Source organism: Phodopus roborovskii, unplaced genomic scaffold, assembly GCF_943737965.1.
Source record: "Phodopus roborovskii unplaced genomic scaffold, PHOROB, whole genome shotgun sequence".
NCBI lineage: Eukaryota > Metazoa > Chordata > Mammalia > Rodentia > Cricetidae > Phodopus > Phodopus roborovskii.
Window position 1 is genome coordinate 14,623,317 of NW_026126541.1, and position 26,684 is coordinate 14,650,000.

General features: G+C 43.8%; 1 protein-coding gene across 1 annotated transcript in view; it reads left to right on the forward strand.

Annotated features, from left to right (window-relative positions):
• The first annotated feature begins 18,317 nt into the window (after nucleotides 1–18,317).
• Nucleotides 18,318–26,684, forward strand: part of Fbxw4 (F-box and WD repeat domain containing 4) — an 86,571-nt gene continuing 78,204 nt past the window's right edge. Inside the window, exon 1 of the mRNA XM_051199641.1 lies at nucleotides 18,318–19,053. Within this exon, the coding sequence (XP_051055598.1) occupies nucleotides 18,335–19,053 (719 nt within the window). The 5' untranslated portion in view covers nucleotides 18,318–18,334. The remainder of the gene's footprint in view (nucleotides 19,054–26,684) is intronic.

Genomic DNA, 26,684 nt, shown 5'->3' on the forward strand with positions numbered 1-26,684 from the left:
AGAAATGGGGTACACATTTGTCAAATCAGCCAGCAGCATGCTAGACACTGAGGACCAAAGCAATAGAAACTAAACTACAAGGAGACACCAACTCATACCTATCAGAATGGCCATTATCAAAAAACAAGCAAGATTTGGGTAAGGGAACCCTTAAGTACCCTTGGTAGGCTTGTAAACTTGCAAAAACTTAAAATAGAACTGCCATATGATCTAGAAAGCCAACTGCTGGGCCTGTCTCCAAAAGATATGAAATCAGTGTGTTTAGGAGCTATCTGGCCTCCATTTCATCTCTCCTTCCCAATAACCCAGATGTGGAGTCAACATAAATGTCCATCAGAGGATAACCAGACAAAGAAAATATGAAGCATATGTACATATATACTAACACACACACACACACACACACACACACACACACACACACACACACTGAAACATTATTCATCCATTAAAAGAAAACATTGGGCCAGGCAGTAGTAGTGCACACCTTTAATCCCAGCACTCTGGAGGCAGAGGCAGGCAAATCTCTGAGTTCAAGGTCAGCCTGGTCTACAGAACAAGTTCCATGACAGGGCTAAACAGAGAAGCCCTGTCTCAAAAAACACCAAAGGGGAAAAAACTAGAAACCCCATAGTCTGTGATGTGTATGTACCTAGAAGATATTATACTGACTGAAATAAACCAGTGGCAAAAAGCCAAATATTGCATGGTCTCTCAGTTACATGTGAAATCTCAGCTATGACGGGGCACTAAGGTGATGCTGGTCAAATGACATGAAATTACAGTTAGATAGAGCGAGTATAATCACAGTGGTGACTATTATTGTATACAGAAAAATTGCTAAGAGAGTAAATTCCAAAAATTTTCACCACAAAAAAGTACAAAACAGTAAAGTGATGCATATGTTAAGAAGCTTGCTAACACACTTTAGTGTATGCCATAAATATACGTAAATTATACTTGTCAACTAAAACAAATACATAGAGGCAAATAGACAAAGACTTTACTGAAGGTTGTGGTGGCTGCTCTTGGTTGTCAAGGTGACTACAGCGGGAATTAACTAAAACCCAAACAGCTGGGCACACTTCTGAGGGATTTTTCTTAGTTACATCATTTGAAGTGGGAAGACCCACCTTTAATCCAGATCTTCTGAGATGGGGAGCCTGCATCTTCGGGATTCCAGAGCATTCTGAAGATTAGCTGAGACAGCCAGCCCCAGGGACTGAACAACTACTGGATTCTTAGACTTTCCATTGGTGGACAGCCATTGCTGGACTGGCTGGACCAGGAAGCCTGTAAACCAGTCTAATAAATCCCTTTCTATTTACTTACATATAGATTCATTCTATCAGTTCTGTTCCTCTATTGAGCCCCAACTCAAAAAGGCCATGGTGCTTTTTAAATTTCATTTTAATTATCTTATGTGTGTCTTTTGTTTTTTGAAAGACTCTCTGTACCTCAGGCTAGCTCTTTAACTCATGGCAAACTGTTTCAGTTCCTGGGTGCTGGATTACAGGTGTAAATTTTTTTTTTTTTTTTTTTTTTTTTTTTTTGACATTGTCTCATGTAGTTAGTTCAGGCTGGCCTCGAACTCTTTATGTAACTAAGGAGGACTTTGAACATCTACTTCTGCCTCTTCAGTGTTGGGATAACAGGCATGCATTGTCATGGGTTGCTGAGGATTAAAACCAACTGGGGACTGAACCCAGAACTTTGAGCATACTAAGCAAGCATTCTACCACCTGAATGACACCCCTAACCCATTTGTTTGCTTTTTTAAAAATATCACCAAAAGTTGTTATTAGCATGCAGGTGTGGTGGCACATGCCTTTGATCCCAGAACTTCAGTAACTCAGGCAGAATTTTAAGTTTGAAGCCAGTCTGGGACACTTAGAGAAATCCTAACCCTAAAGAATCCAGTGTTTTCAGCTGTGGGATATTTGTATACTGTGTGAAGATGTATTTGTTGTGATTGGCTTAATAAAAAGATGAACGGCCAATAGCCAAGCAGGAGGTATAGGTAGGCTTTCCGGGAAGACAAAGGAAGAGGAGGAATCTAGCTAGGTTCAAGGGAGATGCCAGAGACACAGACAGGAAACAGGAAGCATAAGGTGGCAGAGAGTTAATGCCACAAGCTAGAACATAGATGAATATTAATGGGTTAATTTAAGTTATAAGACTTGGTTAGGAACAAGCCTAAGCCTGAGCTTTATAATTAATAATAGTCTCTGTGTCAATATTTGGGGGCTGGCTGTTAGGACAAAGAAAGACTCTTTACAATTTTCAGTTATATAATGTGCTGTCTTAGCCAGCCTGGCAGCCCACTGGGTAGAGTGAGGACCCTTGTGCACATTTCCCTGTAAGAGTAAAATATTATACATAATATGTAAATCCCTGATGTTGTCTCCCATCAGCATGTATGTCCCTGTACATTATTTGTTTAGATTTAAAGCTATTAAAATTACATAGCATTTGATGTTGACCCTAAGGCCTCACTATGTAACTGAAGTCCACGAGATTTCATGCCCAGACAGGGTTGTCCTATACAGATTTTTTTTTTTTTTTTTTTTTTTTTTGGTGCTCTATTTTCAACTTCCTGTTTGGCTCACCACTATTTCTGAAACATATTGTCATGCCACCCTATTAGTAGTGATATATTATTTATGATTTATTAAAAGCTTAACTGAGGATTCAGAAAGCAAAGTCAGCCACAAGCTGTAGAAACCAGTCACACACCTTTAATCCCAGCAGCCAGAAGCTTGGAGGTGGTGGTGCACACCTTTAATCCTAGGACTCAGAGTTGAGAGATAGTTGGGTCTCTGTGAGTCCAAGGCCACCAGTGAATGAGTCTAAAAGAGAGTTATAGCTCACACCTTTAATCCCAGCATTAGGGAAGTCTATAAGACAGAAGCAAGCAATGGCTCAGAGTGGCATTCATTCTCCAGCCACACTGAGGAGAGGCAGCAGTTTGAGACTTGGTGAAGAGCTCGTGTGTGGATCAGCCCTTTCAGCCTGAGCCAGAGGTGAGAGCTAGGGGCCAGCTGCTTGCTTTTCCCATACATATTCAGCTTGAAGTTTGAACGCCATTGTCAGTCTCTGGGTCTTTTATTAATTCGTGTTACACTGTTCTTGGTTGAATTCCTGCTTTTATTACTGACTTCTCTGAAATCATTACATATTATTACACAGACAGATGATATAGCTCACTATCTAGTTAAATCCCCACTGATGGCTGTGTACAGTTTTTTTTTTCTTTAGAGGTAATGGTGCACTGCCTCATTCACACCTATGATTTATATTTTTATATAATATATAATATAGAGGGCTGGAGAGATAGCTCAGTTGTTAAGAGCACTGGCTGCTCTTCCAGAGGACCAGGGTTCAATTCCCAGCACTCACATGACAGCTCATAACTGTCTTTAACACCAGTTCCCAGGGATCAGACACCCTCACAGATACACATGAAAGCAAAACATAACATATAAAACAAATAGATTAATTTAAAATACATAATGTGTTTCAGATTTTGCCTATCCTTATTTTTAAAAAATTATGTGTCTGTGTGTCATGTGCACGTGAATACAGGTGACCCAGGAAGCCAAGGCACCTGATTCCCCGGGCTTACAGGCAGTTGTGAGTAGCACTACCCCCCCCCCCCAGTGATGGACGGGTGGGGGCTGGGGTGGATAGCTGGGTAGATGGATGGGGTTTTGAGTCTGGACTCTGGCACTCTGCAAAGGTAGTGTCTTTCACCCCTGAGACTTCTTTCCGGGCCCTGGAGAGAAAGGCTTTGTTTTAACTGAGTTAGAACAATGGCAGACTTGTGGACACTAAACTCGTGCCTGTGTGTATTCCTCCAGCCTGAGGTGGTCCAGAACAGACTGTCTCAGAGCTACTCATGCAGTGGGAACCAAATGCCAGCGCGAGCTCCACATACTCTTCTGTTTGTTTGTTTTCCTTCACAGAATTCACAACAGTGTGTATATATGAACTCCTCCTCGGCTCCCAGGACCAACAACTGCTGTAGGGCACTCCCTCTTAAACCTCACGTAAAGGATATAGGACCTGGGGAGACCCTAACCCTGAGTGATGAGACCTAAGACATCCAATTCCTTCACCCCTTCCCTAGAACGCAGAGAATTTAATCCTTTGGACCTGTGGCCGCTGTTAGCTCCTGTCAGCACCCGATTTTCAGCTTTTACCCACGAGTTTAGGATGCCAGAGATGGAATCAAGGGAGGGGAGGAATCGGCAAATTCCCAGCACCTTGCACTTGGGTCATCCTTAACCAAAGGCGCAACTGAGTGTAAAATAAGTAAAGTTCTTGCGCTTGCTAAAACGACTCACCGCACAAAGACTCTCCGGTGAGAAGAAGAAAAGCAAAAAAGCAGAAGAGAAAGAAAAACACTCCCCTCCCTCCAGACTCCGCTCAAGTCTCTAATCTCATCTCTGAAAGGGAACTGTACTTTACTGTCCACAAAACAGTCTGTTTTCAAAGTGAGAGCAGGAGGGCGCTGGGAGGAGAGGGGCGCCCTGGGCCCACGGCAGCCTGCGAATTCCTGCTTGTTTATAGAAGGCAGTGGCCGAGGACAGACACTTTGAAACCACCTGTGAACGAATTAAAGACCGAGGGGGGCAAAACCCCCATCACAAACAGAATCTCACTGCTCAAGTGTGAAAGAAAAGGAAGAAAGAAAAAGCCAAGTAGATCTTTGCCGGCGACCACTAGATGGACGTAGAATTCAAAAACATTCTTTGGGGAGATCAAGGATGGCAGGCTTTGAAGCCTGGAGGGCCGGCGAGGCTCAGAGCGCCCGGCCGCGAGCCCCACAGCAGAGCGAGCGGCCGGACTCTTGCACTTGCTGGGGAAAGCATTTAAATGGGAACAATGTCAAATTTCACAGCTATCTTATGTCCAGTGACCTTACGGGACCCCGAGGGAAAGACAGATCGAAAATGATTGTTCTCCACAAGTTCCTCAAAGCGAAGAAGTCAAATAGGCAACCCTTCAGAAACAACGTCTGCGGAATGAAAAAAAAAAAAAAAAAAAAAAAAAAAACCGCTCATAAATGTGTTGTGCGCTCTGCCCAGGGCAGCCAGAGCCTGCTTGCCCGTTCACTTGCTCGCTCGCTCGCTCGCTCATTCATCCATCCATTCATTCATCCATCCATCCATCCATCCATCTGCTCTGCACAGGACTGGCCGTGTGGCTCCTTTATCTAATACACACAGAAATCAAGTTTCATCCCAACAGTCCAGGAACTTAATCAGTTTGAAACAGCTTTTCCTGATGTTAAAAGGAAAGGAGACAGACTAGAGTCTGAGCAAAAAAAAAAAAAAAAAAAAAAAAAAAAAAGTCTATATGCTAATTGAAAGAACAATAGAGGACAATTTAAGAGAACAAAGATGAGCTCTCGAACCTCAGTCTGTATTTTAGACAAGAATTTCAATGACACTTCATGTCCTCTAACTTTGCTTTAAGTGAACCATCTTAGCTTAATGGCTCCCCCTCCTTAAGAGAAAAGAAACATTAGGGAGGGACTAAAAGCCCCTTTCATCACTACCCGGGATCACATCCCTTTCCCAGGACTAGCTGCTTACCATGAGTGTGAGATTGTACATATAATCCTATTCCATATTTTTTTCTATACTTTCATGTGAACATATGGTCCTTAAAGAACTATGATAGCTTTGTGGTGATAAATGACATTGTGCTGTGTACACAGCTCCAAACCTATTTTGCTTCTGTCACTCAGTATTATGATTTTGACACCTATCCATATATATTTATATAGTTTTAAGAGAGGAAAACGTTTATTCACAGGAAACTCATATGTATACTTATTTACATATTTCTGCCTGTCTGACTGGGAACACTTCATTAGAGAAGGAAGTAACTGATTTGGGTTTTCAAAAACATTGACAAAACACACTCAGAGTGACAAGGGATGGCCCAGGGCATTCCAGAGATAACCCCTTAAAATAATCTCTTAAACCGAGAATTGCACAGGTAAGTTGGTTGGTTGGGAGGCCTGCAAGGCTGGGCATTGTACCTGAGACCTTGCATTTCATAGGCAAGTGTGCTCTATCCTCAGTCCATTCCCTGTGGCTTTTAATATTTGTCTAGCAGGGTGGTGGCACACGACTTCAATCCTGGCACTTGGGAGGCAGAGGCAATTGGACCTCTGTGAGTTCGAGGCCGGCCTGGTCTACAAAGCCTGAGAAACCCAGAGTGGTTACACAGAGAAACCTTGTCTCAAAAACAAACAAACAAAAAAGGAATGCTAAACTAATTGAGGCAAGATTTACTAAAACACAACTTCCTTGGAATCTATAAAGTACCTTACCATTTAAATCCAACAGGCAGATGTACAATAAAATGAAAGAGACTTTGGGGGAGTTGTTGATGTGTGCAGAATGAAATATTCCCAGAATGGATCTGAAGGGCAAGGTAAACTATGGCGATCACTTAACGAATGCTGCTTCCAGCAGTTTCGATGTTAGCACGTCAGGGCTCCCATGCACAAACTTTTGAATGCAGGGCTTTGATTTGTTAGGTTTCCTCAGGGAGGGGCCACCGAATCCTTGAAGCATGATTTGAAAAAGATGGATAAGATATTCTACCCAAAATTCAACATCACCTCTAATCTTGCCCTCTCCTCCTTTAATCCCTAGGTAATGTTTTGTCCTTCTTTTGCAGAGAAGCAATTTTGTTAATCACTTTAGCACTGATTCTTGCATCCCTGGCAATACTCAGAACTGCCTCGAGATCCAAGTCTTTGATGTGGGAAAGAAACACACACACACACTCTTTCTCATGTAATCTGAAAACAATTCACCTCTTGCCAATGAATGCACAGCACTCGACTTTAACAGAGAGCAAGCTCTCTGGAGGTTCCTAATCCTCTCTGCCAAAGAAGAGAAGAGAATCGCTCAGGTAGTCCAACGTCTGTCTGTCATTCAGGAGTTAAAAATCACTTGAAATGTTTGGTGGTGTGTTTGGGGCTTCTTAAAAAACAAAAACCAAACCAAAACAAAACAAAAACACTTGTGAAGCTTATTGCTCGAGACAGCACATGGGAAAAAAAAAAAAAAAAAAAAACAGAGAGAGAAAAGAGAAAGATTCCCCATCCCCAACTCAAACAGGATATTCTTCTCAACTCAGATAGCTCTTGATCTACGCATACTACAAAAAACAAAACAAAACCCCGGTCTTAATCCCTCAAAGCTGGGCTGTTACAGAGAAGCAGCAGTAACTGAGGTGGCTTAAATTCCAGAAATGTACAAAAGATTTAGTTGGAAAGAAAGCTAAAAAAGAAAAAGAAACTCAGCTGGGATTGCTGTGACGTAAGGAGGTAAATTTAGAGCCGTAAAAATGCAAAGTTGGCTACTGAGAGAGAAAGGTGAGGATTCTGAACTATCTTCATGGTCTTGTAGACTTCTAACGGGATGTGTGCGGCTGTGTGTTTGGAAGGGTGGGTGTGTGCCAATACTTGCAAAACATTGAAATTGGCTTCTCCTCGGATGCATTTTATTCGAACACGTGTTGGTGCTTCATGGCTGCTCCAGCAATTTCCTCTAGCTTAGTGGTTTTTCCTTATGCTTAGTGCTTATTTAAAACCCAGTGAGAAGATTCTATTCTCTCCTCTTCTATCCACAGTTATTGTATCTTCACAACCCATGATTTTGGTCTACGTTCAGATAGTTCAGTTAATGCACTGCACATCGCCTTTGCTTACTATTGCAAAGTAACAGTAACAATTTCCCCATTATGTCTTCTTCCACTTACTCAAATATGTTCAACAATTGCCCTTTCACAATTTAGAATTCTCCCTTAGAGAAGTTTGTTGTTTTGTTTTGAGAGAGGGTCTCACTATGTGGCCTTCAATAGACTCGAACTCACTATAGTTCAAGAACTTAGAGATCTGTTTGCCTCTGCTTCCTCAGTGTTGAGAGTAAAGACCTGAATCATGATCTGTGGTGTTAAGAGTTATTGTTGATGACTAATATATATAGTTAATAGGTAAAAATTCAAAAGATGTCAGATGGGGCAGGTGAGTTGGCTCTTTGAGCTAAGGAAACTTGCCACCAGACCTGATTTCCTGAGTTCAATCCCTAAGACCCACAAGGTGAAAGGAGAGAGCTGAGTCCTCTAGCATGTATGTATGTAGCACAGTATGGGCATCTCTCTCTCTCTCTCTCTCACACACATACACAGAGAGAGAGAGAGAGAAAGAGAGAGAGACTGATTCTTTGTGTAGCCCTGGCTGTCCTGGAACTCACTCTGTAGACCAGGCTAGCCTCAAACTCACAGAGACCTGCCTGCCTCTGCCTCCCGTGTGTCCCACCACCACCCCGCTTTAAAAAAGTTTTATCAAAGTTCTATGATGCCAGGTTACTTCTGATAAGTTTTGAATCCCCGCTTATCGGATATCCGCCACTGCTGATATAATAAACCAATCAAACTGAGTTATTAAATCCAGGTTTAATGAAGAGAGCAAAGCACTCCTGGGTGCCAATCACATGGCAAATATGGCGGCCAGATCTTAAGCAACCAAAGACTTGGTCTTGAGTAGTCCAGGGGAGGGGCTTAACTCTTGGCCGGCTTTCTGAAGGCAGTATGGTCTGGGGGGAGAGAGAGAGAGGTAGGGCTTCCACCTAATAAGGGTTCTATGTATAACAACCCTGGCTGACCTGAAACTATCTCCCTACACCAGACTGGCCTCGAACTCACAGAGATCTGCCTGTCTCTGCCTCCTGAGTGCTTGGATCAAAGGCCACCACTGCCAAGCCGCCTGTTTTTTTTAATGAGTTAGGCAAGTGTGAGGTCTTATCTTCCTGACTGTTCTCCTACTGCTGCATAGCAAATGAGCTGAAGGGAGACTTTGACAGATATGGGTAAAAGAAATCTCCTGAGTGGTGCCACACATCCACCACCAGTTTACTTGAGTGCGTGAACACCAGGGTCAGTGTTCTCTACTAGTCCCGGTGGTGATTCAGAGCATGTGGTGGCTCACCCCTCCCCGAGCACGGTGCGGTCACTGATTCTATTAGCAGAAAGAGTCCAATCAGCCTTTCATGTGTCCATTCTGCTCATGTCTATAAGCTCCTTTTGCAGGTGTGAAGTTCAGCATTCTTGGCTCATTCTAGCTGGAAGGCTTTTCTAGCAGAAAGTGTGCTATTGGCTGGGAAGGAGAGCGGAGGTTGCAGGAAGCAACAGTTAATTGTCCTTCGTGGGGAACCAGTGGTCTTGCTAAGCTTCCTGTGCTTTGAAAGGGCTCACGTGACTAAAGGGAAAGGTGCTTAAGCTGGCCCCTCCTGGTCAGTCTACTGTCACTGGGAACGTACCCTGGGGCTACCTTGAATTTCCCATACGTGCTCTTTATTCAGCATGTGCATACATGTATGAATGTATGTACATATATTACATGTGCATATGTGTACCTGTAGGCATCTGTGTGTATGTAAGCAGGTGTGCATGTTTTAGTAAGGTAAAGCTGGGGGCTGGTGAGATGTCTCAGTGAGTAATGGAGCCTACTGCCAGCCCTGATGACTTGAGTGCTATTCCGGGAATCCACTTGGGAGAAGAGAATCGACTCCTGCAAGTTGTCCTTGACCTCCATGTATGTGCCACGGCAGCTGTGACACCTTCCCCTGACCAGTAAATAAATAAAAACAAAGAAAACGAAACAGCCCATTACATTTTCCCCATATTTTACACAGGAACCGAAACCTAACAGATGACAAATCAATGGCAACTGGAGGCTCGGTTCAGGGTTACGAGCGTCTTAAGTTAGGCATTATTAAGTGATATTCACAATAATTGTAGAACTAGGAATAAGAATTTTATTTGAATTTTTAAAATTTGATTCATTTTGATAGGGGGTCTCACTATGTAACCCTGGCTGGTATGGAACTCTTTTGGTAGATCAGGCTGACATACATCTGCTTCTGCTTCCCAAGTGTTGGGACTAGAGGTGTGTTCCATTATGCCTAGGTCATTTATTTATTGAGACAGCCTCACACTACGCCCAGGCTGGCCCAAAGCTTGCAGCACTCTTCTTGCCCTGGATTCCCAAGTGCTGGGATAACAGAACTGAGCCTCCATGCCCAGCTCAAGAATTTTCTATTTGAGCTAGCTTTTTCTTCTAGAAGAGTTCAAGATACTTAAAGAGAAAACTTTTCCAGTACCTTAATTCTTACTCACTTCTTGGGAAAGAGCTCATGAGGTCATATTTGTGCTTATCATTAGCAATTGTCTGATTTTATTGATCCTTTTCAAATGCAACAAAATCTGGAAGAATGGCAAGAAATCCCCAGTCGCTATGGAATGTCCATAAGACTGTACAGCTTTCTGTCTCTTGAGGTTTTATATCTTCCTTTGCTGTTGTCAAGTAAGTTGGCCCCTGACTGGCAACGATTAGAATATCCACAAAATCCAATGCTGCACTGTAGTGTGGGAGTTTGTTTAAAGCCTCATTTTGATAGCTCCATATTTATTTCTATAAGTTTTCTCCAGCTAAACATGACCCTGTACTATGCTGGCATTACCTGGTGACAAACTGGAGGCCACCAGAAACTGACTCGTTAGTGTTACTTAGCTGGCATATTTCCCGAAAATACTGAAGCTTTCTTTCCTTCCTCACAAAGTTGCAATTTCCCTGTCGTCCCTCACAAACCCTGTGCATTTCCATACACATTTAAATACATACATATGCATATACTTTATATAAAATTAGTGATTGGAAATGTGTTTTCTCACAGCTGCAAAGTCAGAATTTTATCTTGAAATAGTGCCCACTTCCTTTCCTTTCTTTCTTTTTTTTTTTTTTTGGAGTGGGGGGGGTTTGGTATTTTTTTGAGACAGGATCTCTCTGAATAGCCTAGAGCTGTTTGTCCTGGAACTCAATCTGTAGAACAGGCTGTCCTCAGACTCACAGAGGTCTTCCTGCCTTTGCCTTCAGAGTGCTGGGTTTAAAGGCACACACCATCTCTGATGACTCTTGCTTGATTTCTCAAGACAAGGTATCTCATAGCTCAGGTTGGCTTCACACTCGGGCTTCGTGAATACTAGGCAAAGCAATCTACCAACTAATGGGCATCCCTAACCTTGGGATGCTGTTTTCATACCCTTGGGAAACTAATGCTTGTAATCTAACTGGTTTTTGTTTGTTTTCTGACACAGGGTTTCTCTGAGTAACAACCATGCCTGTAATCCAACTGCTAATCCAGACCATGAGAAATCTTTTCTTCCCTTCATTTCCCCAGTGATGCTATGGACTTAACCCAGGGCCTCTTACATGTTAAGCAAGTGTGTTCTAACACTGTGAAAACACTCCCAGTTCTAGCTGACTAGAAATCTTAAATAGAAGGTTAATTTACATCCGTGGTTCCCTGCCTCAGCCTCCTGAGTGCTGGGATTATTGGCATGCATCACTACGGCTGGCCAAATTTCTGTAGTTTTCAGCCACACATCTTTATTCTTCAGAATCCTATCTGGAATACCATACTGTATTTATTGCAGCACATTTCTTTTGGTCCCTGTTGGCTGGGACAGTCTCTGAGACTTCCCTTATTTTTTTATAATCTTAACATTTTGAGGGGATACTGCTTAGGTATTTTGTAGCATGTTCTGAAGTTGGGAGCTGTACAATGTCTCGTCATTATTATAGAGACAAGACTACAGAGGCACCTAAGGTCTCCTTTCCCTTTATTTCTGCAGTGCTGACATTTGAGCCTGGGCCTTGTGTTTAGGCAAATACTCTACCACTGAGCTCTACTGCAATTCCTCCCTGCCTGACGTGGCCCACTGGTAATCTGACTTGACTTGAGCTGTTGGCTAAAGCAGACTTGTTGGGCTTTTCCACAGTACAGCTGCTCCTGGCCTCCTGTACTGTATTCCCTGGAGAGAAGTCAGCATGTAGGTTAGCCCAGGAGTGGGGAGGTAGATGTGCTGTCTCTTAGAGCCCTGAGGATCTGTAAAGTCATTTAGAATTCCTCTGTATGAGAGAGCAGTAAAATAAACTTCTAAACATTACAATGAACTCAGAGTTTAATCTCCAGGATACACAAACAAAAACCAATTTAACTGTTATTTTATATTTAGGTGTAGGTACCTCTTGGGCTTTTTTTCTTAAGACATGACTAACAATGTCTTAAGTAGCACATGCTCACTGCAGAAGGTTGAGAAAACACAGCACAGTGCAAAGCAGAGATGAGCAGGAGACACAAATTCACACCTCACAGGCAGTCATTTCTACAGTTACAGTTTCTTTTCAGCTTTGTTGGATGAAGTCAACTGTTTCAAGTTAGCACTTGTGAGCTGGGCGTGGTGACCCACACCTTTAATCCCAGCACTAAGGAGGCAGAGGCAGGAGCATTCCAGGATAGCCAGGGCTGTTACACAGAGAAACCCTGTCTCGAAAAACCAAACCAACCAACCAATCAAACAAACAAAAAATAATAAAACAAACCAAAAACAAATCAACACTTGCTTGAAACTGCTTCATATGTAAGAAAAACATTTTCTCTGAATATGGCAAAGATGGTGGATCCATACACAATGGCTTTCCTAACTAGAGTGCTGAACAGAAGCTACCACTCATGACTTCTGAAAACACCTTTTAGACGTTTCCTCTACTTACAAGAAGCTTGTTTACAAAAACATTCGCTGTGGGGACTCTTGTTTCTCTTCCATTTTCTTTCTTCTTCTTTTTTTTTTTTTACATCTGAAACTGTTAATTTCCGGTGTATGAGTGTTTTGTCTGCTTGTATGTTTGTGCACCACGTGTGTGCCTGGTGCCACTGAGGTCAGATGAGGGTGACCGATGTTCTGGAAATGGAGTTACAGACTGCCGTAGGCCACCATGTGGGTGCTGGGCTTAACCTGGGTCCTCTGCCAGAGCAACAAGAACCATTAAACCCACCTGTCCAGTCCCTCTCCTTTCTAGTCTTCAAATCTGTTATTTTATTCTTCCATGATGTGTTTATTTACTTATGTATCTGAGATGAAATCTTTCAAGTCTCCCAGGCTGGTCTCAAATTGACTATGCAGTCAGGGACGACCCTGAACTTCTGACCCTCCTGTTTCTACTTTCCTGGTGCTTAGAAGACATTTGGGTGGCTGGTTAAAATTTTGTCAATAGTTGAGCACAGAGACTGAGCTGGAGGGCTTCAAGTCTGAGGTCGGTCTGAGTTACATGATGAAGTCCTGTCTCAAAAACAAAACAAAAAAAAAAACCCTACAAGCCTGGAAGATAACTCTGTGGGTGAAATGTCTGCCTTATTAGCACGAGGACCTGAGTTCAGTGCCCAGCACCCAAGTAAGAGTTGGGTGTGATGGTGTGCATGTGTAAGCAGAGACAGGTGGATCCCTGGAGTTCACTGATTAGCAAATCTTGCCAATCAGTGAACTCCAGGTTTACTCAGAGATTTTGTCTCAAAAAAGCAGTGGAGAGAAACTAGGAAAATACCTGTTGTCTACCTCTGACCTCTACACACACAAGCACACATGTACACACATACACACATGACCATACACACAAACACTAATACAGACACATACATATGTACACACACACACACACACACACATACACGGAAGACATATAGGTGGCATATGCCTTTAAACTGAGCCCTGAGGAGATACAGGCAGACAGGTCTATATAGCAAGTTCCTGGCCAGCCAGTGAGGCACCGTGAGACCCTGCCTCAGAACAAAACAAATAAAAACAAAGACGATGACCAACAAACCCAAGTAAGCAAAGAAACCCATTCTGGCACTGACCTAGCTTTCAGCTCTCCAAACTCCTTGCCACATGGTGCTCACGATGACATCATTTTACTCATTAAAAGGGTTTATTAATTTTCTTAAAGTTAGTACATGCTTACAGGAAAAAAAAAACCACAAGTAATATAGAAAAGTCTAAAAGTAAAATAAAAAATTTCTATCACCAGCAAATAACCATAATTAGCATTTTCCCCAAATGCCCCCTTTTGCATATGTATGTATGTATGTATGTATGTGTATATGTGTGTATATATATGTATACATACATATATTAAAAGCTCATATAGAGTCTTGATATGACTCTGAGTAAAGGTGTCTGCCTCCAAGCATGATGGACGACCCAAGTTCAATCCCTGGGACCTATGGTAGGGGAGAACGGACTCCTGCAAATTGTCCTCTGATCTTCACATATGTACTATACCATTCATGCCTGGACATACCAAATAAGTAAGTAAAAAGTTTATGTAATATAATACATACTAAATTTATTAATGTTTAAGGTCATTTGTGTGGATGCATGTGACATGACTTGTGTGTGGAGGTCAGAGGACAACCTTCAGGATTAACTATCTCTTTCTACTGTGTGGGTCTCCGGGATCAGGATTGTAGGTAGGAGATAGGCATCTTTATCCACTAAGCCATCTGTCTCATCAGCCCATATTGTTACTAAATTTAGGGAAGAAAATGAATTGGAAACACAACGAAGGCGTTGCCAAACTTTAGTTAAATGTTCTTTGGCAAGAACATATTAGTCCCTATAGATTTCTTTAAAGTGTTGCACAAAGATTATGACAAAGCATTAGGGTTAAAGGTCTGCCTTCACAATTAGCTCTTTAAAAGTCAAGACAGCACCTGCCCTTAATCCTAACACTTGGGAAGCGAAGGCAGGCAGATGCTTGTGAGTTCCAGGCTAACCAGGGTATAGAGAGAGACTGAGAGATGTGGGGATTAAAAAGCTGAGGGAAGGATAAAAAGTAGAAGATAGCTTGGGGCGGGGAGGATATGTATTTCCCAGAAAATGGCCGTATGTAGTCCTGTATAGTGCAAAACATCATTGTAAGTAACCAAGACAAGAATAGAGGCAGCTTTTATTTAAATACTAGAACTGCTTCATGGTCAGAAGTAAAATACAATATTTGTGTGTCTTTATTAATTGTAAGCGGTTTCAGAGGACCCTGGATTTAATGCTTTACCCCTTTTTCTGCTGTGTACAGGGAAGGTTCTCATTAGAATACAAGCTCTGAGAACAGACTGCCTGGATTTGATACCTATGCTTAGGATGCTTAGGAATACTCAATCAAGCCCCCAGTTTCTGTCCCGAAAAAGACAAAAAAGTCATTGAGAAGAATATGCCGGCACTGATGGCATAAAGGGCATAAATTCTTAATCCCGGCACATAGGCAGAGGCAGGCAGGTTTCAGTGAAATCAGGGACAGCTAGGGCTACACTGAGAAACTGTTCAGAAACCAGGGCGGGAAGGGAAGAGGAATATGCAGGGCAATATATCAACATATAGAAAGTTCCTTTGAACTTCAATACATGTAAGTTATTATTATTATTATTATTATAGAGGAATAAGTACTTGTGTGGAGACCAGAGAACACCCCGGGGAGTCAGTTCTTTCCACATGGTCCTTGGGGTGGGACTCAGGTTGACCGGCTTCCAGGTACAGAGTCTACCCACCAAGCTACCTTGCCAGTCCTAGACATCAATCCTAAGCTAAGCAGTTCATCTGATTTGCATATGGTATTTTGGTTAATTAGTTACTTAAGGGCTTAGGATATAACACAGTAACAGAATACCTGCTTATCATGTGTGGGGCCCTGAACTCAATCCCTGGCACTAAATAAAACCAAACCCTCTTATTTATACTGAAAAGGTGGCCCATGCTGGATTCAGACTCTCCCAACTCAACTGCTTCCATTCCTAGAGTTCTGTGATTATAGGTGCTTAGTACCACACCTGGCTGGCAACCTGATTTTGGGTCTGTGTGTACATGCTCCTGTGTGTGTGTGCGTGCGTATGTGTGTGCGTATGTATGCACAAGTGTGAAGGCCAGAGGTCGATGTCAGATAGTTCCCTCAATTCCCCTCTCTTCACTTTTGAGACAGGCTCTCTCACTGAATCTAAATATTGCAGATTTGGCCGGTCATTGAGTCCCAGATATCCCCACGTTTCAGTGGGCCAGTGCAGGGCTTACGGGGTTGGGGAGTCAAACTTGGGTCTACACTTTAGTGACTGGGCCATCTCCCCAGCCTCTGCAATTGTGTATTTTTAAATGGTAGTTTAGTTTGTCCATAAATGAAGGCAATATGGGTAAGGTGGACTCATCTAACTGTACTTTAACCCTGCTGTTTTCCTGGGTTAGATTTTTTTTTTTTTTAAATTGCCTCTAAATACTAGGGACAATCAACATGGGTGAATTATACTATATGTGAACAGGTTAAAATTAATTTATAAACCGTTCTGAAACCATACACTATATTCATCTGTCTTCTTGCCGGAGTGGCTCACAGAACACAAACACAGCAAAATGTTGACCTAATGATACTATCACTTCAATTTGCAGCGCCTCTACCTCAACAGTCTTCTAACAGTGTCACACCTTTGACAAAACCAAATTCAGTAAAATGATCTCTAAAGAGACCGTCTAAATTCTTTGGCTGTATTGAAATGTGTCCTTTACCATTTCATTTACATACCAGATATTAACATGCCCAAATCTTCTTTTAAACTCTGCCCTCGAGTTTGGAAATTGTCTTCTGCACAAAGCCTTTGTTGTATTTTTTTTTTTTAAGGGGATGTGTGCACGTGTGTGTTTTTTTGTAACAGGATTTGACCTGTAACTATCACTGAGAATTTTCTTAGAGGAGTTCAAAGCATTTTACAGGGATCATCTCATTTATCCTTCGAAAGTAAAGCAGAGGCATTTATCTCCGCTACAGACTGAGAACACTAAAAGGCCAAGGTAGGTGGGGTTTTTGTTGTTGTTTTGTTAAGATCAAAAAGTAATTCTAGGGCAAAGCCAGATTCGGGTTTGACCTTGTTACATGATGCTTCTGCGGCCTTGGAGCCCACGAAGGGCCTTCCTTGCTCTCTCCTTGGCTATGCTAGGCTTTGAATGATTTTCAGAATTAATGTCTCATCCATTCCTGCTCTTTGGGATGGCTGTTAAGATGTCAGCACAAAAGAAAATTCTCCAATCATTCTTTTATGGATGTTTGGGTTGTTTTCAAAACTGAGTCTTGCTATGGACCCTTGCCTGGCGTGGGATTTACTGTGGAGTCAGGCCAGCCTTAATATTGTGGTGATTTCACTGCCTCCCAAAGTGCTGGCATTACAGGTGCATACCACCACACCTTATCTCTTACACAGATTTCAGGAAGAGAGACACTTATCTTCCTTTGCTTATTCTTATTTATTTATTTATTTATTTATTTATTTATTTATTTTCCGGAATGTAGCTGGCTGGCCCAAGCTCACAGAGATCTGCCTGCCTCTGGCTCTGCAGCGCTGGGAATATAAGCATACCCCACCAAGGCTGGTTGAGAAATAACTTGAACCACACATATAAGTCACGCATATAAATTTGAGTACTCTAACAACTACACCAAATATCCCGAATTCATTCCAATATGTCCATGTCATTAACAATTAATTTGTGATATAGAATTACGTAAAATATTTCATTCCTTTTCTTGTCTAGCTTTTCAAAACCAGCTGTGTATTTGGCTTGTGCTTGTAGCAGGCTTGAATCTGGAGAAAAGTACCTTCCACATTCAGGCACCACATGAGATTAAAGTGAACCAGCACAAACCATGCTGGACTGCTTAGCGCCACACTTTTAAGATTGGTTCAGGTGAATCCAGTGGTGGTACGGGAAATGGATTCGATGTAATCTTGGACAATCAACTCGACATATGTAATGACTCCTGAAGAGGCCAGACCAGCCATGTTCTGATGCTCTGCTTGGTTTGGGGGGTAACCGACTCAGCATCTAGTCCGTTGTTTTTACCTCCCTAGATACGGTCTAACTATACTGGTACATGACAGGGTCTTGGTTCATATCCTTTATGAGACCAAGTACAACGGGGCTTCCCAAGTTGTGGGTTGCAGTTTTTATAAGAATCTGGTTTGTGGCTTGTGGAAAGAAGGCATCACCTGGGAAGAGGCACACTGCCAGAACCGGAAGGCCAAGCAAGTGGGTGCCTCTTGAGGGCAGAGGTTCTACCTTGATGGTTCCTGAAGCCACAGGCTCCTCCTGTGGTCTAGGGTGGGGACTTCCTGCGAACTCTTCAACAACCTTTCTCCATTTTTAAAAAATTTGAACAGGATCTTTCCTGTGGGCCTTGAACTCATGGCCATCCTTCCGCCGGAGTCTCACACGGGGTTTACAGACCAAGCATGGTTTCTCGTTGGAGTCTCGAAGACACGGTGCTGCAGAAGATGGGAGAGTCTGCACCCAAGTTGGGGTTGGCACCCCGAAGTGCAGGCGTGAGGGGCGGGCCCGTCCTGGGCCCGCGCCGCCCCATGTGACCCGGTCCGATATGGTGTCGCCTCCTCTCGAGGAGGCGGCGGCGTCTTCGGCTCCGCTGCGCGTCGGGCCGGCCCTGCGGCCGCTCATGGGCAGCCAGGGCCGCTCGGGTTCCCCCGGGAACCGCGGGCCCAGGGAAGGCGAGGGCGGGGAGGCGAGGAAGCTGCAGGAGGCGAGGGTCGCGCGGGGGAAGCGAGGGAAGGGGAGAGCGGGCACCGGGCGCGGCGGAAGAGGAAGCGGGGCGGAAGGGAAGCCGGGCCTGCGGCCGGCGAGGACGACAGCGGGGCCGGCGGCCGAGGCGGGCCCGGGGCGGCCGGGAGAGGAGGGCGGAGGCGTGGAGGAAGGGCCGAGAAGCTCCGGGAAGCGGGATGAGGAGAGCGCAGGGCCCGGGGCCGGGCGGCGGGAGGACGGCAGCCTGGACAGAGCTCAGGGGCGTGGGTGTCAGGCGTGGGGCGGCCTCCCGGGGACCCGGACGGCCATGGCGGCGGCCGCCGGGGAGGAGGAGCCGGCGGCGGCGGCGGAGCCCGCTACCCGCCCGGCCGCGGGGCCCGCGCTCTGGCGCCTGCCCGAGGAGCTGCTGCTGCTCATCTGCTCCTACCTCGACATGCGGGCCCTCGGCCGCCTGGCCCAGGTGTGCCGCTGGCTGCGGCGCTTCACCAGCTGCGACCTGCTCTGGCGCCGGATAGCCCGGGCCTCGCTCAACTCCGGCTTCACGCGGCTCGGCACCGACCTGTAAGCGCCCGCTCGCCCGCCCGCTCCCCGCCCCGGGCCGGCCAGCGTCCTGGGAAAGGGCGGGGCGCCGAGGCCTGGTCGGCTCGGGGCCGAGCGGCACCCGGAATACCGAAGCCCACATTCACGCCCCACACCCCCAGATCCCTCCCCAGCACCCTCGGGGAGTCCCGGTGTCGCCCCTCTTCAAGATTCCCCCTCCCGAGGGAGCTTGGGGACAGCATCCCCCAGTCAACGCCCTCCCCCGTGGGCGGCTACTCACAATTAGCCATCCTAAAATACTCTCCAGTCCCAGTGAGTTGTGGCTTTTCCTAAATGGTTGAGCCTCTGGGTTCCGCAGCCCAGAACTAGGTGGGTCTGCGTCCTGTGTCAGGCCTTGGAGGACGACGCCTGCTGGTTCTAGGACCCAGGCCCACTAGGTGGTCTTTCAATGTGGTTTTTTTTTTTTTTTTTTGTGGCCTTTCATCCTGCCCGCTTTCAGACGTGGTTAGGCTTCAGGGCTCCGATAAAGTCAAATAAGCAGAAAAGGGTTCAGATCCTTTAGATCCTTAAAAAAAAAAAAAAAAAAAAAAAAAAAAAGCTTTCAGTCCCATCGTCAGCATATTTTAGGACTTGATTCAGGCAGAAGGACCCACAAAAGTTGTCCACTTGGGGCAACAAGTTGGATTTGGTGTAGGCTGTATCCAAGATACTGCAGCTTGACTTAGTCATGTCTGAGACCTGTGTATGCAAAACATTTCTGAAACACTTCGGTTGTTAAACAGGAGGGGGAGAAAGAATGTGTACACAATTGGTGAGGATAAAGGTTTTCGGATTGCAGGCTGCCCTTGCTCAATTGCATGTAATACAGGAGAATACAAAGTTTAAAACAAGACAAAACCAAACATAGAAGTCATCGTTTCTATACAACTATTTCCATTTTAAAAGTTTTTCAGTTGCACATCCCCTTAATTGCCCAACCTGCCCTTGCTCCCAACAGAAGAGTGCTTAGTGAGTAATGCAATGGGTTTCAAGGTATGTCACGTGCCAGGCCATATATTTGTCTTGAATTAGTTCCTTAGAAAAAAAGCTCAAGATAGGCATTATTGGACAGAGGTTTTGATATGCAAAGGTATCGGACCAAGTCACAGTATGCCAGCAAAGAAAGAGTGAGCCAGTTTGATGTGACATTTAAAGCCTTTGCCACCTAAGTGTGTGAGAGTATGCCAAAGTTGTGTTATTTTGTGTCTCTCATCACTGGCCAGGATAAATATTTTGCCATGTGTGTGTTTCACCTGTGAGATTGTCTCTTTCTACTCTTTGTTACTGGGGTCTTGGTGTTTTTGTTATAAATTTGGAATTTTCTGGGTCATAAATGTTTGACTCTCGTCTATCATCCTGATAGAGATATGTTTTCCAGTCAATTTTTTATTTTATTGTTTTTATTAGAGTTTTTATACTTCATTAGAATCTGCAAGTCTCGTAATTTTTCTCTCCTCCCCTCTAACCTGAGAAATTTCTAATTCTTCCACAGACCTGACAAAATTTGATTGCCAACTGATTTTTCTTATTTGATTTTCTTAAATGACATTTTCGTCAGTAACACTTGTTTTGGTTCAAGTGGAGAAATTCTCTTACTGTATTTTTCTCTGAATAGCTGCTCAGTTATTGCTGCACCTTTTGTTAAGCTTTTCTTTCACTTTATTTGGGAAGCTTACACTGCTGTGTATTAAGTGTGTGTGCACACACATATACACGTTTGTATATTCCATTTCTGTCCGAACTCACTTTTTTTCTACTGGCACATCTTTCCATTTCCATAACATTTTAAACGTTGCTCCGTGATAGAGTGAAGTGTCTGCGAGGGTTATGTTATGTTTTGCTTGCTGTGTTGAAATGTCACCCTGCTCCACTTCTACTCAGTTTATGACCAGAAACATTTTGTGCCTTCTCAGGATTCTTGTGCTCCTCACTATGAAGTTGTTTATCATTTAGTACTGATGTGTCTCCGTGTGTTTGTAGTTCATGTGTTTTGTGTTTATTGTGGAAGCACTCTTTTTCTCTACGCCTTCTAATGTAGTATTAGACTTTAAGTTTTCTCCCGTTGTCTTATTCGACTCATTCTATTCTAGTCCAGTTTGTTGCTGATGATGTTCCTTGTGATTTTAGGTGTGTGTATAGTCTTATTACCTGTGAACATGAGTATTTCCCCCTTCTCCTTTTTTAATCTTCATAACTTTTTAAGCCAAAGGGAAAAGAATCAGAATTATGTATATTTCAATCTCCAGCAATCTATAGTAAACTTGTAAACATTTTATGTGTTTTTCTTCTTTCTCTTCCTTTTATTATTGGCATATGTTTGTTGTATATGGTTCTGTATTTCAGAAATACATTTTCTTTCAGATCTGTCATGTACTCTGACAGAGTAACTTGCTGAATATTGGCCTATAATAAAAGTTGTCTAGAATGACTGGCATTCAAGCTGACCAAAGCAAAGTTTGGCTTTTGCTTACTGTGGAGAATGAATGAGTTAATGTTTATTTTTGTTTTCTTTCCTGATGTTCTAAAAGAGAGAAACTAAGAATGATAACACAATGAAAATATATTTGTAGTAAAAAGTGCTTGGGGTCTGCCAAATGATTTTATTATGTCGTTACTATTATTAGATAAGTACATTTTAATTTTATATGTGTGTGTCCCAGCATGAAGCATTGTCCTTCCAGAGAGGCTGTTTTGCTGTGGCACTTGATAAAGAGCAGGGTCTGTTTTTTGGGTTGAAAGAAGAAATTATCTGTTGTAGCAGGTGGAGTGTGACCTGTTTCTGGACAGCTGCAGAGACTTAAGCCACCAAGAGAGGTAGTTGTAATCACTGAAGGGATAAGGCATGTACCCCGATTCACTCAGAGCATCAGGGTTCCTACTCCTTAAGTGCAGAACATAGCACCCTGCATAATGTGGGCTGTTGCTGCTCCTGCTTTGGACCAATTCACTGGAGAGTGGACAAGCGTGTCTTTATGAGCACAGTACAGAACTTGACTTTCTCAGAGGGCAAATAACCACACTGCCTCTGAGCTTTATCTCCTTAAAGACCAGGAATAACACTGCTCAGTAAAATGGGGCCTAACCAGCCATGACTGTGTTCAATACTAAAGAGTCTTCCCTAAGTTGTTTGAAAAGAACTTTTTCAATTGCTTGCCTTCCTCTTCATTCTGCATATGTCAGAAGTGGACATGGTTTGACTTGGAAGTACTGCCTACTGATAGGGAACACACACAAACACACACATAACATTCAGGTTTTCTAGCCTGTCCTGAATGTTTTCACAAACATGACAGCAGAACCTGTGGGCTTAGGGACTGCACTTGCTGCTTAAGGGCCTTCTGAGTTTCAGAAACACTAACTGCTAAGGTTTACTGACCTTCTGGCCCCGGGCAGGCCCTGCTCAAGTTAGCTGTTCCTAACTGATCATAGCTTTGCTGAGTAAGATGAACTGCTTGGGTCCCTTGTCATTTGTTAATGGTCTTATTCTTGTGCTTGAAGGCATTTGAGCCACTTAAAAACCACAAACAAATAATTTGCTTCCCTTTAGGCCTCTTGCCTGGTGAATACTAAGAAGTATCCTAAGTGGGCCCCCCTACCTTTGTTGTTTTTTTAAGGAAACAAAAAAGTAGTTTGAATTAGTTATCTGATTTCAAATTAGTTTGATATGAAGGCTTTATGAATCCTAGGGAAATAGAAATATTGTGTTACAATAGTAAAAATCAGGGCAGTATTTAATACAGAGATCTTTTGAGTAAGGAATGGGATGGGCACTAACCCAGTTCAGTGTGTAAAAACAAAGCAGTAGACTCCAGCTCTGCCCATATATGATGCCTGCTATGTACATGGAGCACATTGATGGGGAGGACAGAGGCACTGTCTGTAAACTCTGCTATAGATGACTAGTGAGAGGGAAGGAAGGGGGAAATCTGCATAGAAGCCCGTTTAGACAGTGCTTGCAATGTCTATGTTCAAGAAAGCTTCCTTGCCCCCTTCTTTATTTTAGTGTTCCATGTTTTCAAGTGGGAATTCCTTTTAAATATCCTATGGACAGTTACTTGGGTGCTCTCACATCAGCCTGAGATCGATTTGCCTGGAATTAACAATAGGGGCTCCAGGAGTAGAGCGTCTGAGGTGTTTGCCCTGGCATGCAGGCTCATTCCTTTGCTGGTCCTGCAGCCTTGGAGCTCTTTGAGGCTGGAGGACGAGGGTATCTATTTCAGTGATGATTAACATCCAGAGTGGTGAGATAGACACAGATAACAGAGTGTGCTTGTTTGTTTTAAAATGATTGCACCTAAGAGCCCCCACCCCCAGGAAAAAAAGAAAAAAAAAAAAAAAAAAAGCGTGGCTGCTTCTTCCCTAACTGAATGGAGAGGGCGTTGCTGACTGGTCTCTTTAAGGCCTAAACTGATTTTTCAGGAAACAATTAGCAACTCTAAAGTATCTTAGGCTTTTTTCTTATTCTTTCTGCCTTACCTGGGAGGAGTCACCCCTCCTTAGCCGCTCAGAGGTTTCCTGTAGGGATATGTTAGCTTAGTTGTTTTTGAAAGGCCTTTTTTTTTTTTTTTTTTTTTTTTTTTTTTTAGTTATTTTATTTTAAAATACGGTGTGTGTGGGTGTGTGCACATGAATGGGGTGCCAGGGGAGGTCAGAGACATTGGATCCATGGTGCTGAGTCTGAACTCAGGTCACCTGCAAGAGCTATATGTGCTCTTAACCACTGAGCCATCTCTCCAGCCCCAGGCCTATCTTTTTTTTTTTTTTTTTTTTTTTTTTTAATGGTTTCTGAGTTAATAAAAGGAGGGTTCAGTTTACATGTTCACAGTAAATACACCTGCAGAAGCAGGAAATGGTCAGATGCAGACTGGAAGAAGAGAGAGCCTCCTCTAAGGCTGCTGGGGTGAAGTAGTTCCTGCCTTTCCTAGTCACCCAGCCTTTTGCACCATAGGGGTGGCTTGTCTGGCGTTTAAAGCAGAGTCATAGAGAAAACCAGACTCCACAGGCTGCAGTGGGAATTCATTTGGAAATCTAGAGCCTTCATCCAAGTAAAATTTGGGTTGAGCTTCTGAAATGATTATTGTTGAGTTCTTGACAGAAAAGAATCCCCTTTCTGTGACATCTGCCCTTAACTCTGGGCTGACTTTGGCACTGGGTTAGTCTCTGGTCCTGACTCCTAACCATGACCAGGGAGGAATTCAAGTTGACTTCTTTGAGGCCAGATTCTGGTAAATTTTCAAAATTAACATGAGAATGAATAAAGGGAAAGAGTGGATTATGAATTTCAGAGGAAAATTGACTCCCTCTCCATAGAAACTGGTTGTTCAAGAAATTTCTGTCAGGTGAGGCGGAGCCAGGCTTTTGTTCCCCGGTCCTGTTCCGGTCAGTGGCCTTTAGGTGGACCTCCACAGAAGCGAGATGGTTCTACTAGTTGAGAATGTACATATGAGTCCTGGCTCCTGGGAACTCATCTAAACCGAGAAAGAGGCTGTCTGGAAAAAGAATTGACCCCTTGTTGGAGGGTTGGCTGCTGTGTCTCAGCTCTGGATCAGTTCTCCATTTTCTTCAGACGTCCACTTGCCCTCCCTGGAAGAATGGGCCACCCAACGGGCCCCTCTTTAGCCTACAATTAATTGCCTGCACATTCTTTCTTTTTCTCTCTTTTTTTGGTATTTGACATGAGCTCAAATTGCTGAGAAAGGTGACAACTGTGAAATGAAGACAGGGCTCGGAGACACCTTAAAAAATACATGTAAAGGCCATTAAACGACAAGAGCAGACTGCCAGGCTCTTTCAAAACATCACCATGTCTGTTGACTTTCCATTCCTGTTCACAGCACAAAATTGGAGGTCAAAGAATCATAGGACTTAGAGATGGAAAAGACATTTGAGGTCAGCTAGTTCATCCCTCCGCCTTTTCCTACCCTTATTCCACATCATTCCGTACATTATATTTTCTCCCACAGCTCTTGTGCAGTTTTCACGGTCTTCACTCAGCCCCTGCCATCACCTTCGGGGAATGATGTTGCAGGTTCTGGTCAGCCTCTCTTTGGTGAAGAGAGGCATTGCCTTTGCCCCCAGTTGACATTCATGAACTTTGTTGGTGGTCTGGCTGAAAGGCTGAAGGCTCACTGGATGCCGTCTGTTGCTTGGTTATGGGGTTTTCCCTGATAGAGTTTGAAGAGCACCAGTGTGTGATGACACCAGCCAAGAGGAGTCACTGCCGAATTCAGTCCTAGGTGTCTGCTTTTTAAAATCTCTTGACCTGAAGGGAATTAGATAGATGGACTGGGGACAGGTGGCTCGTAATATTGGAAGTATATTAAATTGGAGTTTGACAAGAAATACAACATAGAAATTGATGGATTTGCCAGCCACTGTGTTGTACACCTCTAATCCCAGCAGTTGGGAGACAGGGGCAGGTGGATCTTTGTGAGTTTGAGGCCAGGCTGGTCCACCTGGTGAGTTCCAGGACAGCCAGAACCTCATGGCTCTTCAGCAAGTTGTTCTCTGACCTCTGCATGTATACCATTCATTGTTTTCCTCTCTGCCCCAGTCCAGGGCTGCCCCCACAATGTAATTTAAAATTTTTTGGATTGAATAAGCATAAAAAAATACTGGACCTGTCAAGTAGTAGGTCGCTGTTTAGAGAAATGTGGGTTAGGGAAGAGGCAGGCTTCAGCTTTAAGCTAAATGGGGAGCACATGGATTGAGGGCAGGCATCTTGGGAGGGAAACCCTGTTGTCCTTGGTTCCTGTACTTGAAAGATTTTAGCATTTACTTAGTTGTGTATGTGTGTGTGGTGTGCATACCGTGGGTGCGTGGTGTGCATGCCGTGGGTGCGTGGCGTGCATGCTGTGGGGCATGTGGGTATGTGTGGAGTTCAGAGGGCAGCCTATGGGAATTAGTTTTCCTCCTCTGCCCGGGGTGCTCAAGGATTGCACTCAGGTTGTCAGGTTTGGTGGCAAGAGCCTTTACTCGCTGAGCCGCTTTGCCAGCCCTTCCCTTTGCTTTAAAGCAGAGAGAGAGAGAGAGAGAGAGAGAGAGAGAGAGAGAGAGAGAGAGAGGTCATGTGCTCATTGGCTCCAGGACTTGCAAAGGGAAGAGTCATTTTTAGAGGCAGCTTTGGAGGGCTATCCCTAACTCCCCCTTCTTGTTCCAGCAGCTGTTGGGAGCAGTCCGAAGGGGGTATTATGTTTCTTCTGGTAACTCTGCCAAGAATGAGAGGAAATCCACAATCTGTGGGGTTTGGGGGGGTGGGGTGGGGATAGGGTGGCAGGTGATGGGACAGGGAAATTAAATTGTTTTATAGTAAATATGTTGAGATACTTTTCCTGAAGAGCAGTTTTACTGAAAGGAACAGTATATTTCCCCTGTTCATGAACTTAATGAGTTCCTTTCTTTAGAAAAAAGGAAATAGTTTTTAGTACTCTTTCTTTCTCATAGTTCTAGCTTTGACCTCCTATTTCTGTGGATTTCCTTTAGAAAGTCTATGCTGAAAAGATGCATCAAGATTCAGACATGGGTGGCGGGTGCTCAGGGAGAGCCCAGTGTGCTGTAGGGAGAGCCTTTCCTTCTTCCCTTATCTGTTCTGCAGTTTGACTTTCACCATAGCA